Here is a 12415-nt window from a genome sequence, read left to right as displayed (position 1 = left end):
AGGGTACAGGCAAGAATGGCTTCAGACACCTCAGACTTCAGTTTCGAAACTGAAGGCACACAGCCAACACCCTGAGCTCGGTTCTCAGCCACAGGAAAACAAAACACCAGAATCCGGCCGCAGAGAGATTCCAGTCATAAGAACCTGAATCTCAGGGTGTAAAGTGTAAAGAAATAGAAGGGAGCTGGAGCTCAGTGGTTAGAACACTGACTGCTCTTCCAGAGGTCCCGAGTTCAAATCCCAGCAACCACAAGGTGGCTCACATCCATCTACAATGTGATCTGATGCCCTCTTCTGGTGTGTCTGAAGACAGCTACAATGTACTCATACATACATTAAAAATAATGATAATTTTTAAAAAAACCTATTACAGGTAAGCAAAGTCTTCAACTAGTTTAAAAAAAAATAGAAAGGACAGTGAAGAAAGACTGGCTAGAAGGTAGGCTTGGTTCTGTTTACATTTTATTGGCTCAGGGTTAGCCTCATCCCTCCCTCCCTTTCCCCCTTCCACGGGGTCAGGCTTTCCCAGGAGCCTTTGCTGCCTGGGCCCGCTGGAACTCTTGCTGCAGCTGGGCAAGGGTTTCCCTCTGTTGCTCTGACTGCCGCTCCAGGTCCCGAAGCTGCGATTCGTAGCGCTTGCTGAGGAGGAAAACGGGAGGCAAGAGGAAATGAGAAATCTGTGAGGGCTCAATGTTCTGGGATAAAGGGAGACTGGTGGAAAATTTGAGGGTTATGGGACAGAAAGTGGGGAGGTCACTAAGGGTCTTGAAGACTGGGCTGGTGAGACGGGTTGCACTGAGTTCCCAAGGCTGGCACCCGAATTCAAGCTACAGAACCCCACAATAGGGAGATCATTCCCAAAGGTTGTCCTTTGACGAATGCGGGCCATGGCCCAAATGTAACACAAAAAGAAAGGCCTGGAGTGGTGGCACACTCCTTTAATCCCATCATCCCTTGGGAGGCTGCAGCAGGCGAGTCTGTGACAGGTCGGCCCAGTCTACAGAGTGAATTGCAGGACAGCCAGGACTTTACAGACATAGGTAGGTGGGTGCTGCTACAGAGAACCATCCAGCACGGGCTCAACATCTCTGCACTGAAACGCCAGCTGCAGCGCTTACATTTCCGCTGTGATGTAGTCTAGCCTCTTCCCCACCGTGGCCCGAGCCTCCCCCAGCTCCTGTTTGACAAGCACGGGTCCCAGAAGCTTGAAGACCACGTTGGATCCATCCAGCAAGGCCAGTTCCTGAAGAGGGGATGGGGCGGTGTATGAGATAACCGTGCCTGTAAGCCCCGCCTCGCCCCCAGCGTCCCATCCTCACCTCCTTCACGATATTATTTTCCGTTAGCTGTGCTTCAAGCTTCTGCCTCCCTGACATGGATTTACTCAAGTCTGGGGTGATGACAGGAAATACACTATTAAAAACATCAAATGGGCCCAGAACCGCACAATTCTGGAGAGACTGGTTGTGAGAAAGAGAGGGTACCGAGTTCGGTGCACACAAGATTCCCCACACACAACCCCAACATGGGGCACGACGCCTCATCATAGTTGAGAGTGGACAGGGGCAAGACCACACCAACTCCGCCCTCTTACCCTTCTGCAGCTGTTGATACTTCTCTACCTCTCCCTGAAGCTTCTTTTGGATCAGTTCAGCCATGGGGAAGGAGAAAGCCTCCTGGGCGGGTGTCGCTGGGTCTTCAGCTCTGGAAGGCACCTGAACTCCCCTTCCTGGCCCTGCAGAAGGACAGGACCTTCTACCGGCGGCTCTCCGAGGCACCGCAGCCTTTCTTCGTCCAGAAGAGCCACTCCCTAGGCAATGGAGAGCGAAAAAAGAGACCCCCAAATCCTCCAAGCCAAAGCCTATCCTTTTCACGCTCTACTCTCAGTATTAATAAACCCGGAAGTAAACAAGGCATGCCGGGAAAAAAAAGACGGCGCCGGAAGTTAAATTCTGACACATGCCGGGACACGTAGTTCTGACCTGTGTGAGACTCGTTCTTCTTAAAAGATTCGACTCGAGAGGTTTTGGGAAAGACAGAGGAGTTAATGTGGAAAATCAAAGTTCATCGTTACCAGGATTCGGGGCTCAGACTTGCTTTAATCTTCATTTAGTTAGAAGTTGCTCCTCGGGCGAGGCTACCGGGCTCATAAAGGCATGCCCTCACTCAACATGGCTCCAGAGGCTTCAGACGCCCGTACGCGATGATTGGATGAAGACCAGGGGACTTCCGGAAGTTTCCTAGAAGGCTGTGGGGCCGCTGAAGAAGGAGTTTCGCACGTGGATCGTAGTTCGGTCTTCGAGATGGAGACAGCCCCCAAGCCGGGTCGGGGTGTCCCACCCAAGAAAGACAAGCCTCAGGCCACGAGGAAGGTAGCTTTGGTGGGAGGTGTCCGCGCCCTGGGCCCGGGCTCGGGCTGTGCGTGCGAGGACTTCTCCTCTGCTCCTTAGAAACCGCGGCGCTACTGGGAGGAGGAGACCACCCCGTCCGCCGCCGGCGCCTCCCCGGGGCCGCCTCGGAAGAAGACGAGGACAGGGGAGCCGCGACCCCCGAGGTCCAAGAGCGCGCACATCGCCCAGAAATCTCGGTTCTCCAAGAAACCCCCGATCCCAAAGAACGCCTCAGACCGGAAGAAGCCGCAGAGGACCCTGTCTGGGGTGAGCCCGGGGTTGACAGGGTGGCTATGCAGGTCTCCCCGTAAGAACGGGAGGAACCGTTTTCATCAGAACCTGCCTCTTGCCTCGCCAGGCTCAGGACCCGTTCCCAGGACCCGTCCCCGCCCCCCTGGAGGTGGCCCGGAAGTTCTGTCGTATTGACAAGTCCAAAAAGGTGAGGACCTGCGGGCAGTGAGAGGGATGGGAGGCCGAGGGGTTGGGTGAGGTGGTGGCAGCTTCTCAAGTGGCTTTCCTGGGACCCCCACATCATGCTCCTCGGTTCTTCCAACCCTGTCAACAATGCCGTAGCTCCCACATTCGAAGCCTAAAACCCAAAGCCGACTCGAGAAGGCTGAAGCGCAGGAAGAAGAGGCGAGTATCAGAGCTGCCCGCGCTGAGCTGCTGCTTGCAGAGGAACCCGGGTGAGTGGACCCCGACCTGGGCTTTCCTTGTCCTGTCTTTGTGGGACTTCGTTTTATCGTTCTTATGTTTGTATTCCCGCTTCATGGTGGGGAGTGTCACCGTCGTCGTCCTAACTGCCTTTCAGGTTTCTGGTAGGAGAAGATGGGGAAGACACAGCAAAAATACTCCAGACAGACATTGTGGAGGCTGTGGATATCTCGAGTGCTGCGAAGGTGAGCCCAAGCGGGAAGAGGGGCTCAGGAGACTGGGTGGGGCGAGTTCATTCTTTCATGGCTATTTTTTACCCTTTCTAGCACTTTGACCTGAATCTGAGGCAGTTTGGACCCTACAGACTGAACTACTCTCGAACAGGGAGGTAAGGTTGAGTTCCGGCAGCTCTATTCTCCCTCTAGTTATTTATTTGTGTGTGTGTGTGTGTGCGTGCGTGCGCACATGTGTGTACACCTGGAGGTCAGAAGAGAACCTGGGGCTTGTGATCTCTTCATCTCGAAGCCAGCAAGCCTCCTTTGGTCATCCTGCCTTTCTTTCCTTTTAGGCTGGGGGTTTTCGTCGTGTACTAGACACAGATGTTTGCACACCTAACTCTGCTGTCTCTGAGTTGCCCCTCTACCATACTGCCCTGTCCCCTTTCTAAGGGAAGAAGTTAGCTTAACTTCGGCTTATAGTTGGGGGGGGTGTAGTTTGTCATGGAAGGGGTTCGTTGCAGCAAGGGCTGGAAGAAGCTGAGTCCTTTTGGTGGTTCTAGATATGAAACCCATGACCTTGTGTGTGCCTGCAAAACACACACTTGGCTGTTGAGCCACACCTTCCCTCAGCCCCTCAGCTTCTGTCGACTTGTGTATGTGTGTTCCAGTTCATGTTTTGGTTGCCTGCACATGGGTGTGTGTGCGTGTGATCACCAGAGGTCAATGTGGAGTCTTCATTACTGCTTTTCTCCCCCCCCTTATTATTGATGTGTACGAGTGTGCTTGTTCGTACCCGTGACACTGTGTGTGGGCAGCCCGAAGAGCCATTTTCTTCATTTACCTTCATGTGGGTTGGGGAGTTCAAACTCCGGTCACCAGGCTTGTGGGAAAATATTTTCAGCCACTGGGCCTTCTTGCTGAACCTCTTCTTTATTCTCTAATGTTTCTAAGTTTTTATGTTTTATGTGTATGAGTGTTTTGTCTGCGTGTATGTCTGAGCATCACACATTTGCCTGGTATCATCCAAGTCAGAAGAGGACATCAGACACCCAGGAGTTGGTGTCACGAGTGATTTAGTTGTGACTGTTGGGAACCGAACCCAATGTTCTCATGAGAGCATCAAGTGTTCTTACCACTGAGATTACCGTGTGCCAGGGATTCAGGCTCAGGCCCCTATACTTTTGTGGCAAGCACTTTACAGACTTAGCCATCTTCCTAGCCCCTTCTGTGACTCTTGAACTAAGATTTGGCTGTGTCTCCTCAGCTGGTCATGTGTGTACACGACCTGTGCCTTCTTCAGTTACACAGCATGGGTTTGTTCGCTGCAGTGTGCGGCAACGTGCTTCTTCCCGGGGCTGGGATGGGTCTGGCTGAATTATTCCAGTCTGAAATTAACTCTCTGCTTCATCTCCAACAGACACCTGGCTTTAGGAGGGCGCCGGGGTCATGTGGCTGCCCTGGACTGGGTGACAAAGAAGCTCATGTGTGAGATCAACGTCATGGAAGCAGTGCGGGACATCCAGTCAGTGTTTCCCGGTGGTGGTCGTTGGGAGGTGGGCCAGCCGGTTTCCTATTGGATGGTGCCCTGGGGTGCTGAGTCCCATGAGCCCTTCCCCTTTTCTATGCAGCTTTCTCCATTCTGAGGCTCTGCTCGCGGTCGCCCAGAACCGCTGGCTTTACATCTATGACAACCAGGGCATCGAGCTCCACTGTATCCGTCGATGTGACCGCGTGACCCGCCTTGAATTCCTCCCCTTCCATTTCCTCCTGGCCAGCGCTGTGAGTGCTTGTGGGGCAGAGGGCCCGGTGGGTCCTTGGGCGGACCTTTCTTCCTCAGGTCTGGTAGAAAGAAGACAGCTGGACATCTCGTTTTTCTCTCAGTCAGAGACAGGGTTTCTGACCTACCTGGATGTGTCAGTGGGGAAGATCGTGACAGCTCTGAATGCGCGGGCTGGACGGCTCAGTGTCATGGCTCAGAACCCCTACAATGCTGTTATCCACCTGGGACACAGCAATGGTCAGTTCTCGGATTTTCTTTCATTCTCTCTTTGAGACTGTCTAGTACCTGTCTCAGACCTGTGGCTACAGCAACTGTCCTGCCTCAGCTTTCTGCACAGTGGGAGTTACAAGTGTGTGCCAGCCTGGCCGACCTGTTTCTCTTATACCTTCTTGACCCTCTACTAACACGTTAATACATTTCGTGGTTTTGGGAACTGAGCCCAGGGCCATATGAGACCGTGCTCTCCTGAGCTGCACCCCAGCCTTCCAGGTCTGTGGAAGTCTTTACCTGTGTCCTGTCTGTTCTCCACTTAATAGCCTGAGGCTAATGCCTCAGGAGCCCCAGGCTGGGCTTATAGTAGTAACCCAGGTCTCCGCCTTTCAGGCACAGTGTCTTTATGGAGTCCAGCCGTGAAGGAGCCACTGGCGAAGATTCTGTGTCACCGTGGCGGGGTTCGGGCTGTGGCAGTGGATTCTACAGGCACGTAAGTCACGTATTTGGGGGACTTGGTGTTGGGCACAGCTGGGCAGGAAGGTGGATGGCTTGGTGTGAGTGTGTGAGTGTGTGTCCTTAAGTTGTAGCTGACCAGCTGTGTAAAGCGTGGGTGTGTTGCAGAGCCCGAGTCGCGGTTTCCCGATCCTGAGAGGGATGTGGGTCTAGTTTGGTGCATGCTGTGTTCCCAGGAGCACTTCCCAGCTAGTGCCTCCATTCTGTGATGTGACGTCTTGTTCCTTTTGCTGGGCCCATCAGTTGCTGTGTCACTTCCTCCATGAAGTGCCTTCTCTCTTGTTCCCTTACACAGAAATTTCCCCAACCTGAACTTGTTTTTTTAGCCACATGAGGGTAGGTCAGGGATCATGCTCATGTCCCCAGCTCAGCCCAGAGCGTAGCCTGCCAAGGGTGCCTGTGGGTGGTGGAGGGAGGAGCTAGGCCATGGGGAATGTTGGTCCTCTCAGGGACAGCCGACTCCCACCCCAACCTACTTCCCAGCTGTATCTTTGCTGATGTCTTAGACAAGGAGACCATGATGTGTCCCAGATTCTGTACCTGAACTCTGCATTGAAACCCCTGGTACCAAAGAGCAAAGGCTTAGCACACAGACTCCAACCCCTCACCTCCACCCATGCCCACACAGTGTTGAGTGTGCAGGTAGAGGGTTGCTTTACTCCATGAGTGCTGGGGTTACTGGATTCTGCCACTGGGCCTTCTTTCTAATGGTTTGAGCCACACGGTTATCAACTTCTTCAGGAATCAGAACACTCATTGCCAGAGCAGCAACTGTACTACATACTTTAACCCCGACATCCAGGAGGCTGAGGCAGGGGAATGGAAGATCAAGATCTTTGTACATACTATACTACAAACTGAAACTAAGTCTAAAAACCAACGTCTCTGAGTGCTCTATGGGTCTGGGCCTGGCTAGTAGTACCACTCTTTTGGTTTTTTGAGACAGTGTCTCTCTGTGTAGCCCTGGCTGTCCTGGAACTCGCTTTGTAGACCAGGCTGGCTTTGAACTCATAGTTCTGCTTGCCTGTCCTCTGAGTACTGGGATGAAAGGTGTGTGCTGCCAACTCCCAGCCCTGGTGGCTTCTTCACTCTTGATCTTGCTTGTGACTGACTACCTCTGCAGTTCTGCCTTGTACCTCTGGGAACTCTCCTGACAGGCATGGTGCGGCCAGCTCTGCATGGCATGTCTGCCCTGTTTCCAGAGGGACTTCCCACAAACCACATCCCCCTTCACTGATGGTCAGGGATTTTCTACGTTAATTTTTTTTTTTAAGATGGAAACAAACCAGTAAAGGAGGTTGGTAAGGAAAAGCCCAAAGTTACCCACTTGCAAAGGCTTTCAGGATACTGAGGTTACTTTGGCTGCCATCACTGTCTTTGTGAACACGTAGTTTGGTTCTGCCCATTCTCCCTGTAACAGCCTGGCTCTGGAGAGTAGGGAAGCATGTCTGTGCCTCCGGCAGCACCAGGTCCAAGCTGTAGCTCACCCTGCCTGGGTCCACAGCTCTCCCACCCAGGCCTCCGCTGCCTGGTCAGCACCGTGGTCCTAAAAGTTCTGGATCTTCACCATATCCCTGCTTATCGATGGGCCCCCTCAGGCTACAGGTGAAGCTGATCTCTTCCCCAAGGCTTCCTGGAAGCCTGCATTAGGATAGCATAGAGCCAGCTTCTGGAGGCTGAGATGCTTCTCACAGAATACCTCTGTGCCTGACTAACTTAAACATTGGACCCGTGGTTACGTGTCAGGTCCACCTGAGGGTGTGACACTGTCCAGGTTCTCTCAGTTGTTTCTGGTTTGTACCAGTGGCTTTTTTTGGCATGGCACATGGTCTCATTATATAGCCCTGGCTTGGAGCTTGCTATGTTTGCTATGTGGACGAGACTGACCTTGAACTCACCTAAGTACTGGGATTAAGGTCATGCACAACCATGTCTAGCCCAGTGGCCTTTTTGTCCTGTTGGGGCTCTACTGAGCTCTGTTACCTGGTGAACCTCTGCTCATAGAAGTTTTCAGTTCCTTCCTGGACTCCTTGGCCCCTTGGCAAGGCTCATCAACTTTAGCTCCCCTCCTAGCCTCTGAAAGAAAATAGTTTATACTTGGGTATCTGGTTATACGTGGTGTACTGTGTGTGTTAACTTTGCTACTTTCTAGGAGGATTTTTTTTCTTTCTTTTTCGAGACAGGGTTGCTAGGCACCTCTGTGCAGCCCTGGCTGTCCTGGAACTCTCTCTGAGGCAGGCTGCCTCTGCCCCTACATGCCTGGGATCGATGGCATGCATTACCACACACACCAAGGGAGGTTTTCTTGAGAAACACAGCCTTCACTGTTAGGTCACTGCTGGAGAGTCTGTGGAGCCAGACTTCACACAGCCCCTTTCCTCTTGGTGTCCCTACCAACCTTGCAGACAGACATGCTTTCATGGCTGCCCACAGCTGGCCTGCTGTCACAACTTGGCTCTTGCTAAGGAAGGCCCCGCTCTAAATACTTGGCGCCTCTATCGGGCCACAGTGCTGCCTTCTGAAGTAGATTATCGCTTATGTACAGACTGGCATGTGTTCTGCAGAGCTGCGACTTGGGAGCAGTGCAGTGCCAGTAGGTTTGGAAGCAGGCACCAGATCGGCGTGGGCAGGAGCCAAGGGTAGCAGAACTATCCAGCAGACATGAGGCCCCGAATTCAACTTCTCCAATAACAAAACCCCAGAACAAACAGGCGAGATTTGATGTTTGTCTCAGCCATTCCCTAACCCAGGTTTCATCTCTGGCCTTGAAAACAGTGGGGCACATACCCCTTAATCTCAGCCTTTGGGAGGTACAGGTAGGCTGATCTCTGAGCTCAGGGCTCCACAATAGTCAGACTCTCAATAAGCAAGTAGCAAGTAATGGAAACCGTGGGGTGGGCTGTGTGAGGCACAGCATTAAGTGGGGAAAGTGGTGCTTCCTTCATATCCAGACCTTGGAGGTGGCCACAGGCTCCAGTCATTCCCTATTGGAGATTAATTGGCCCATCTCCCACACAGGTACATGGCCACATCTGGTCTGGACCACCAGCTGAAGATCTTTGACTTGCGAGGGACATTCCAGCCCCTGAGTTCCCGGACCTTGCCCCAGGGAGCAGGGCACCTGGCCTTTTCCCAGCGGGGACTGTTAGTTGCAGGAATGGGTGACGTGGTCAACATATGGGCAGGGCAGGGCAAGGCTAGCCCACCCTCCCTGGAGCAGCCCTACCTCACCCACCGGCTCTCAGGCCATGTGCATGGTGTCCAGTTCTGCCCGTTTGAAGACGTGTTGGGGGTGGGGCACAGCGGAGGCATCACCAGCATGCTGGTCCCTGGGGCTGCTGAGCCCAACTTTGATGGTTTGGAGAATAATCCCTACAGGAGCCAGAAGCAGCGCCAGGAGTGGGAGGTGAAGGCCCTCCTGGAGAAGGTGAGCTAGCTGTGCTGGGACTTGGCCCTCCTTCCTTTCTGGTCACCTCCCCATGGCTCCTTACACATTGTCCTGTGACGCTCCCAGGTACCCGCAGAGCTCATTTGTTTGGATCCTCGAGCCCTGGCAGAGGTGGATGTGATTACTCTGGAGCAGCAAACGAAGGAGCGGATAGAGAGACTGGTATGGCGCTGCCTACTGCGCAGCCTTCCTACCTCTCCTCGAGTGTCCAGCCCTCGCCTCTGTCCCACCCCACTGTAGTGCAGCAGGGGATGTAAGTGCTGCTGGGTCACCAGGACTGCTGTTGACCTCCTTCATGTCCCATGTCAGGGCTACGATCCCGATGCCAAGGCTGCCTTTCAACCCAAGGCAAAGCAGAAAGGCCGAAGCTCTACAGCCAGCCTCGTGAAGAGGAAGAAGAAGGTCATGGACCAGGAGCACAGGGTATGTATGCTCGGGGCCAGGTGTCGGCCTTGAGCCTGAGCCAGCCTCTGCTGTGCCTCATGCTCCTTCCCCACTTCGTCCTCAGGACAAAGTCCGGCAGAGCCTTGAGCAACAGCAGAAGAAGAAGAAGCAAGAGATGGCCAAGCCTGGAGCCCGTCCGTCTGCACTGGATAGATTTGTACGATGAGCCAGAGACAGCAGTTCCCAAGTTGACCCTTAGGGACCAGAATGCTCAGTTGGCAAAGGCACTTGATGCCTAACCTGAGTTCCGTTCCCGGAAGACACCAGTTCCCAGAAGATACTTGGCAGGAGAAAAAACAAGTTGTTAAACCTTTCCATTCTCGCATGGACCATCTAGGACATCTCACACTAAACACACACACACACACACACCCCGCACTGTAAATAAAACACAAAGATCTATAGGGAAACTCCCGTGTGCCTTGTGTCTCTACTGGGTATGAACAGCCAGCTCCTTGGGGTGGGTGGGCATTAAACAAGGTTTCTGGAGAGGTCTGGACCATCCTGTTGGTCTGTTGGGCAGTTCTAGGCTTAGCTCACTGTCCTGCCTGTATCCCCACCATTGCCTTTGCCTTGGTGTGGTGGGGTTTTTAACCCCAGAGTGGTCGTAATAAAGAACTAACGTGCAGTATTGGAACCTCTGGGCTGTCTAGGTGTGCTGGGGTCCTGGTGAAGACACTGCACTTGAGGTAGAGAGACATGTTTATTGGGCTCTTGTTCCTGCTGGTGAGAACATAGTCTTCCCCACAGCCCCCCTGTGCTTTATGCCCCCCAGGTCTTTGGAGTTGGTAGGCCAGGTTCCAAGTCTCCTAGCTATCCAGAGTCTGCTGTGAGGAAAAAGATTGCAACCTGTGCATCGATTTTGGGGCAAAGGTCCCTGAGGTGCTGTCTTATTTTCTGAGGCCCCAGGTCCTCAACTATTGAGCCAGGCTATGAACCGGCACCTCAAGTTACCTAGAAATCCCTGGAGCCAGGAGCAAAAGGGCTTAGTCCTTTTCCCATCCAGTCTGTTCACCAGCTGCCAGGCTTCCTGCATTTTCCAAGGATCCACCTGGTGGGATGTCAGCAGGAACTTCCCATAACAGCACCTATCCAGGGGATAGTGGGTAGCACCAGCCAACTTGACACAGTGTGTGGGGGCAAGGCCCCCCCGCCTTGCACTTACTCCCACAAAGACATCCTCTAGAGGTAGAGGGGGCGCCCGGCTGGCCACCTTCAAAATGAGCTGCACAGCAGAGATGGACAGTACATACCCCGTGCCCGAGGCATAGGGTGGGAAAGGACCCCAGTTTTCTGGCCACAGTTCTTCTGATACATGGTGCCGCGATTCTGGTGTCCGAGTGGGCCTCACCCTCCAGTGTACCCGGCCTAAATACAGAAGGGGCACTTCCTGGCCTTTGGGCTCTTCACGAACTGCTGTTATCTCTTCCTGTGGTTCTTTGCCCTTCTGCCACTGTTCTGAAGGACCCCCTCTCTGTATCAGCTCTGACACCAGCTCTGGGACGTTAACATACACGTCATCATCCGTCTTGAGGACGTACCGGGCCATAGGACAGTATCTGTTCACCCAGTTCAGTCCGCTGAGGGTCTTGAGGGTGAGGTTGCGGTAGGAATCCTGGAAGGAGGCCTGCAAGATATCCCCCTGGACTGCTGACTCTGAAGCCAGGTCAGCAAGCTGCTGTCCTATAGGTTCTCCCAGAAGGAAGAGCGTCTGCACCCTGAATCCCCGGGCTTCGCGGATGGCGCCCCAAGATTCCCGAATGGCGTTCCTCTGGTTCAGGTGCTCTGGAGCCGTACACACCAGGATAAGCAGGAAGGGAGGGGGTCCGGAGCCTTTACAGGCCTGGGGGTTAGAAATTAAGAGGCGGGGCAGGGCCAGGGGCGGTCCAGGCGAGGCTGAGGCTGGCAGCAGGGACGCCAAAGACAGGCTCAGCAGCTCCTCCCCCAAGCCCGAAGGCCCAAACAGTGTCCAGATGATCACCAGTACTAGGACTGCCAGGAGGAGGCGCCGGAAGAGGCTGAGGGGCATGGCGAGCCGCGGAGACCTGTGGGCAGAGCTGTTAGAGCGCTGGGAGCTTGGAAGGCGGCCCTAACCGTCTGCTGCAGCGGAGACCGGGTGATCCATGAGTGGGGCCCAGGTACATCATGAGATGCAGTCGGTCGGGTGCGGCCCTAGCCCACCGCAGCGGCTCCCGGGGACCGCTTCGTTCCCCTAGCCTAGCCTGCACGCCGGAACGCAGCTTCATCCTGCCCCTCCCCCACCACCTTCCCATCATGCCACTTCAGCCCGGAAGCCGAGAAACAGCGTGTATCACACTTGGTCCAACCCTTCTGTTCCCAGCACATGGGGCACTATACCGCTTTTCCCCACTACAGAGGACCTCATATAGCAGTATCTCCCGATAACTCACCGGAGCAGCAGCATCTGGCCGTGCAGAACCCACTTCACAACAGATCTGTGCGCCAACCCCTCGAGACCCAATTGAAACCTACCCAAGCTCCCCCTGGAGGTTACCAACACCGGACGCCCCACCTAGATGACTGTTCCCGCCCACTTGCGGTTACACTTAAGGTTGTTCCTTGTCAACACCCCACAGAAAGGAGCCGACACCAGTGGGGGTGGTAAGGCAGGCAGATAGGACCACACAGCTCCCACTACATGACAGGAGCTTTTGGGAAAAATTAAGTTCTAACACACCAAAAACGTTGTACCCGGAGGGCACCCAACCCCCTCCAACGACCGAACTAGCAGAGC

The 12415-nt window shown here is 54.0% G+C and overlaps 3 protein-coding genes across 3 annotated transcripts; 1 reads left to right on the top strand and 2 right to left on the bottom strand.

The window, feature by feature from the left end:
• Window positions 1-480: 480 nt before the first annotated feature.
• PFDN6 (prefoldin subunit 6) lies at window positions 481-1888 on the bottom strand. Its single transcript, XM_080938015.1, has 4 exons — window positions 1595-1888; window positions 1320-1390; window positions 1119-1243; window positions 481-639 (listed from the first exon to the last, which is right to left on the bottom strand). Exons 1-4 carry the CDS (start codon window positions 1656-1658, stop codon window positions 516-518), a joined length of 384 nt encoding a protein of 127 aa, XP_080794141.1. The 5' UTR covers window positions 1659-1888; the 3' UTR covers window positions 481-515.
• A 225-nt stretch (window positions 1889-2113) lies between these two features.
• WDR46 (WD repeat domain 46) lies at window positions 2114-10062 on the top strand. Its single transcript, XM_080937994.1, has 14 exons — window positions 2114-2372; window positions 2451-2657; window positions 2749-2829; window positions 2964-3076; window positions 3202-3289; window positions 3371-3432; window positions 4680-4784; window positions 4891-5041; window positions 5144-5279; window positions 5646-5745; window positions 8787-9195; window positions 9283-9378; window positions 9526-9639; window positions 9725-10062. Exons 1-14 carry the CDS (start codon window positions 2304-2306, stop codon window positions 9824-9826), a joined length of 1833 nt encoding a protein of 610 aa, XP_080794120.1. The 5' UTR covers window positions 2114-2303; the 3' UTR covers window positions 9827-10062.
• Window positions 10063-10364: 302 nt separating this feature from the next.
• On the bottom strand, window positions 10365-12127 carry B3GALT4 (beta-1,3-galactosyltransferase 4). The gene is made up of 2 exons (XM_080938004.1): window positions 12072-12127; window positions 10365-11705 (listed from the first exon to the last, which is right to left on the bottom strand). The coding sequence occupies exons 1-2, from the start codon at window positions 12083-12085 to the stop codon at window positions 10574-10576; spliced, it is 1146 nt and encodes a 381-aa protein (XP_080794130.1). The 5' UTR covers window positions 12086-12127; the 3' UTR covers window positions 10365-10573.
• Between the last annotated feature and the right edge of the window lie 288 nt (window positions 12128-12415).

The sequence above is a fragment of the Micromys minutus genome (assembly GCF_963924665.1).
Source record: "Micromys minutus genome assembly, chromosome: 25".
NCBI classification, from domain to species: Eukaryota; Metazoa; Chordata; class Mammalia; order Rodentia; family Muridae; genus Micromys; species Micromys minutus.
This window is presented reverse-complemented; position numbering and strand designations above follow the sequence as displayed.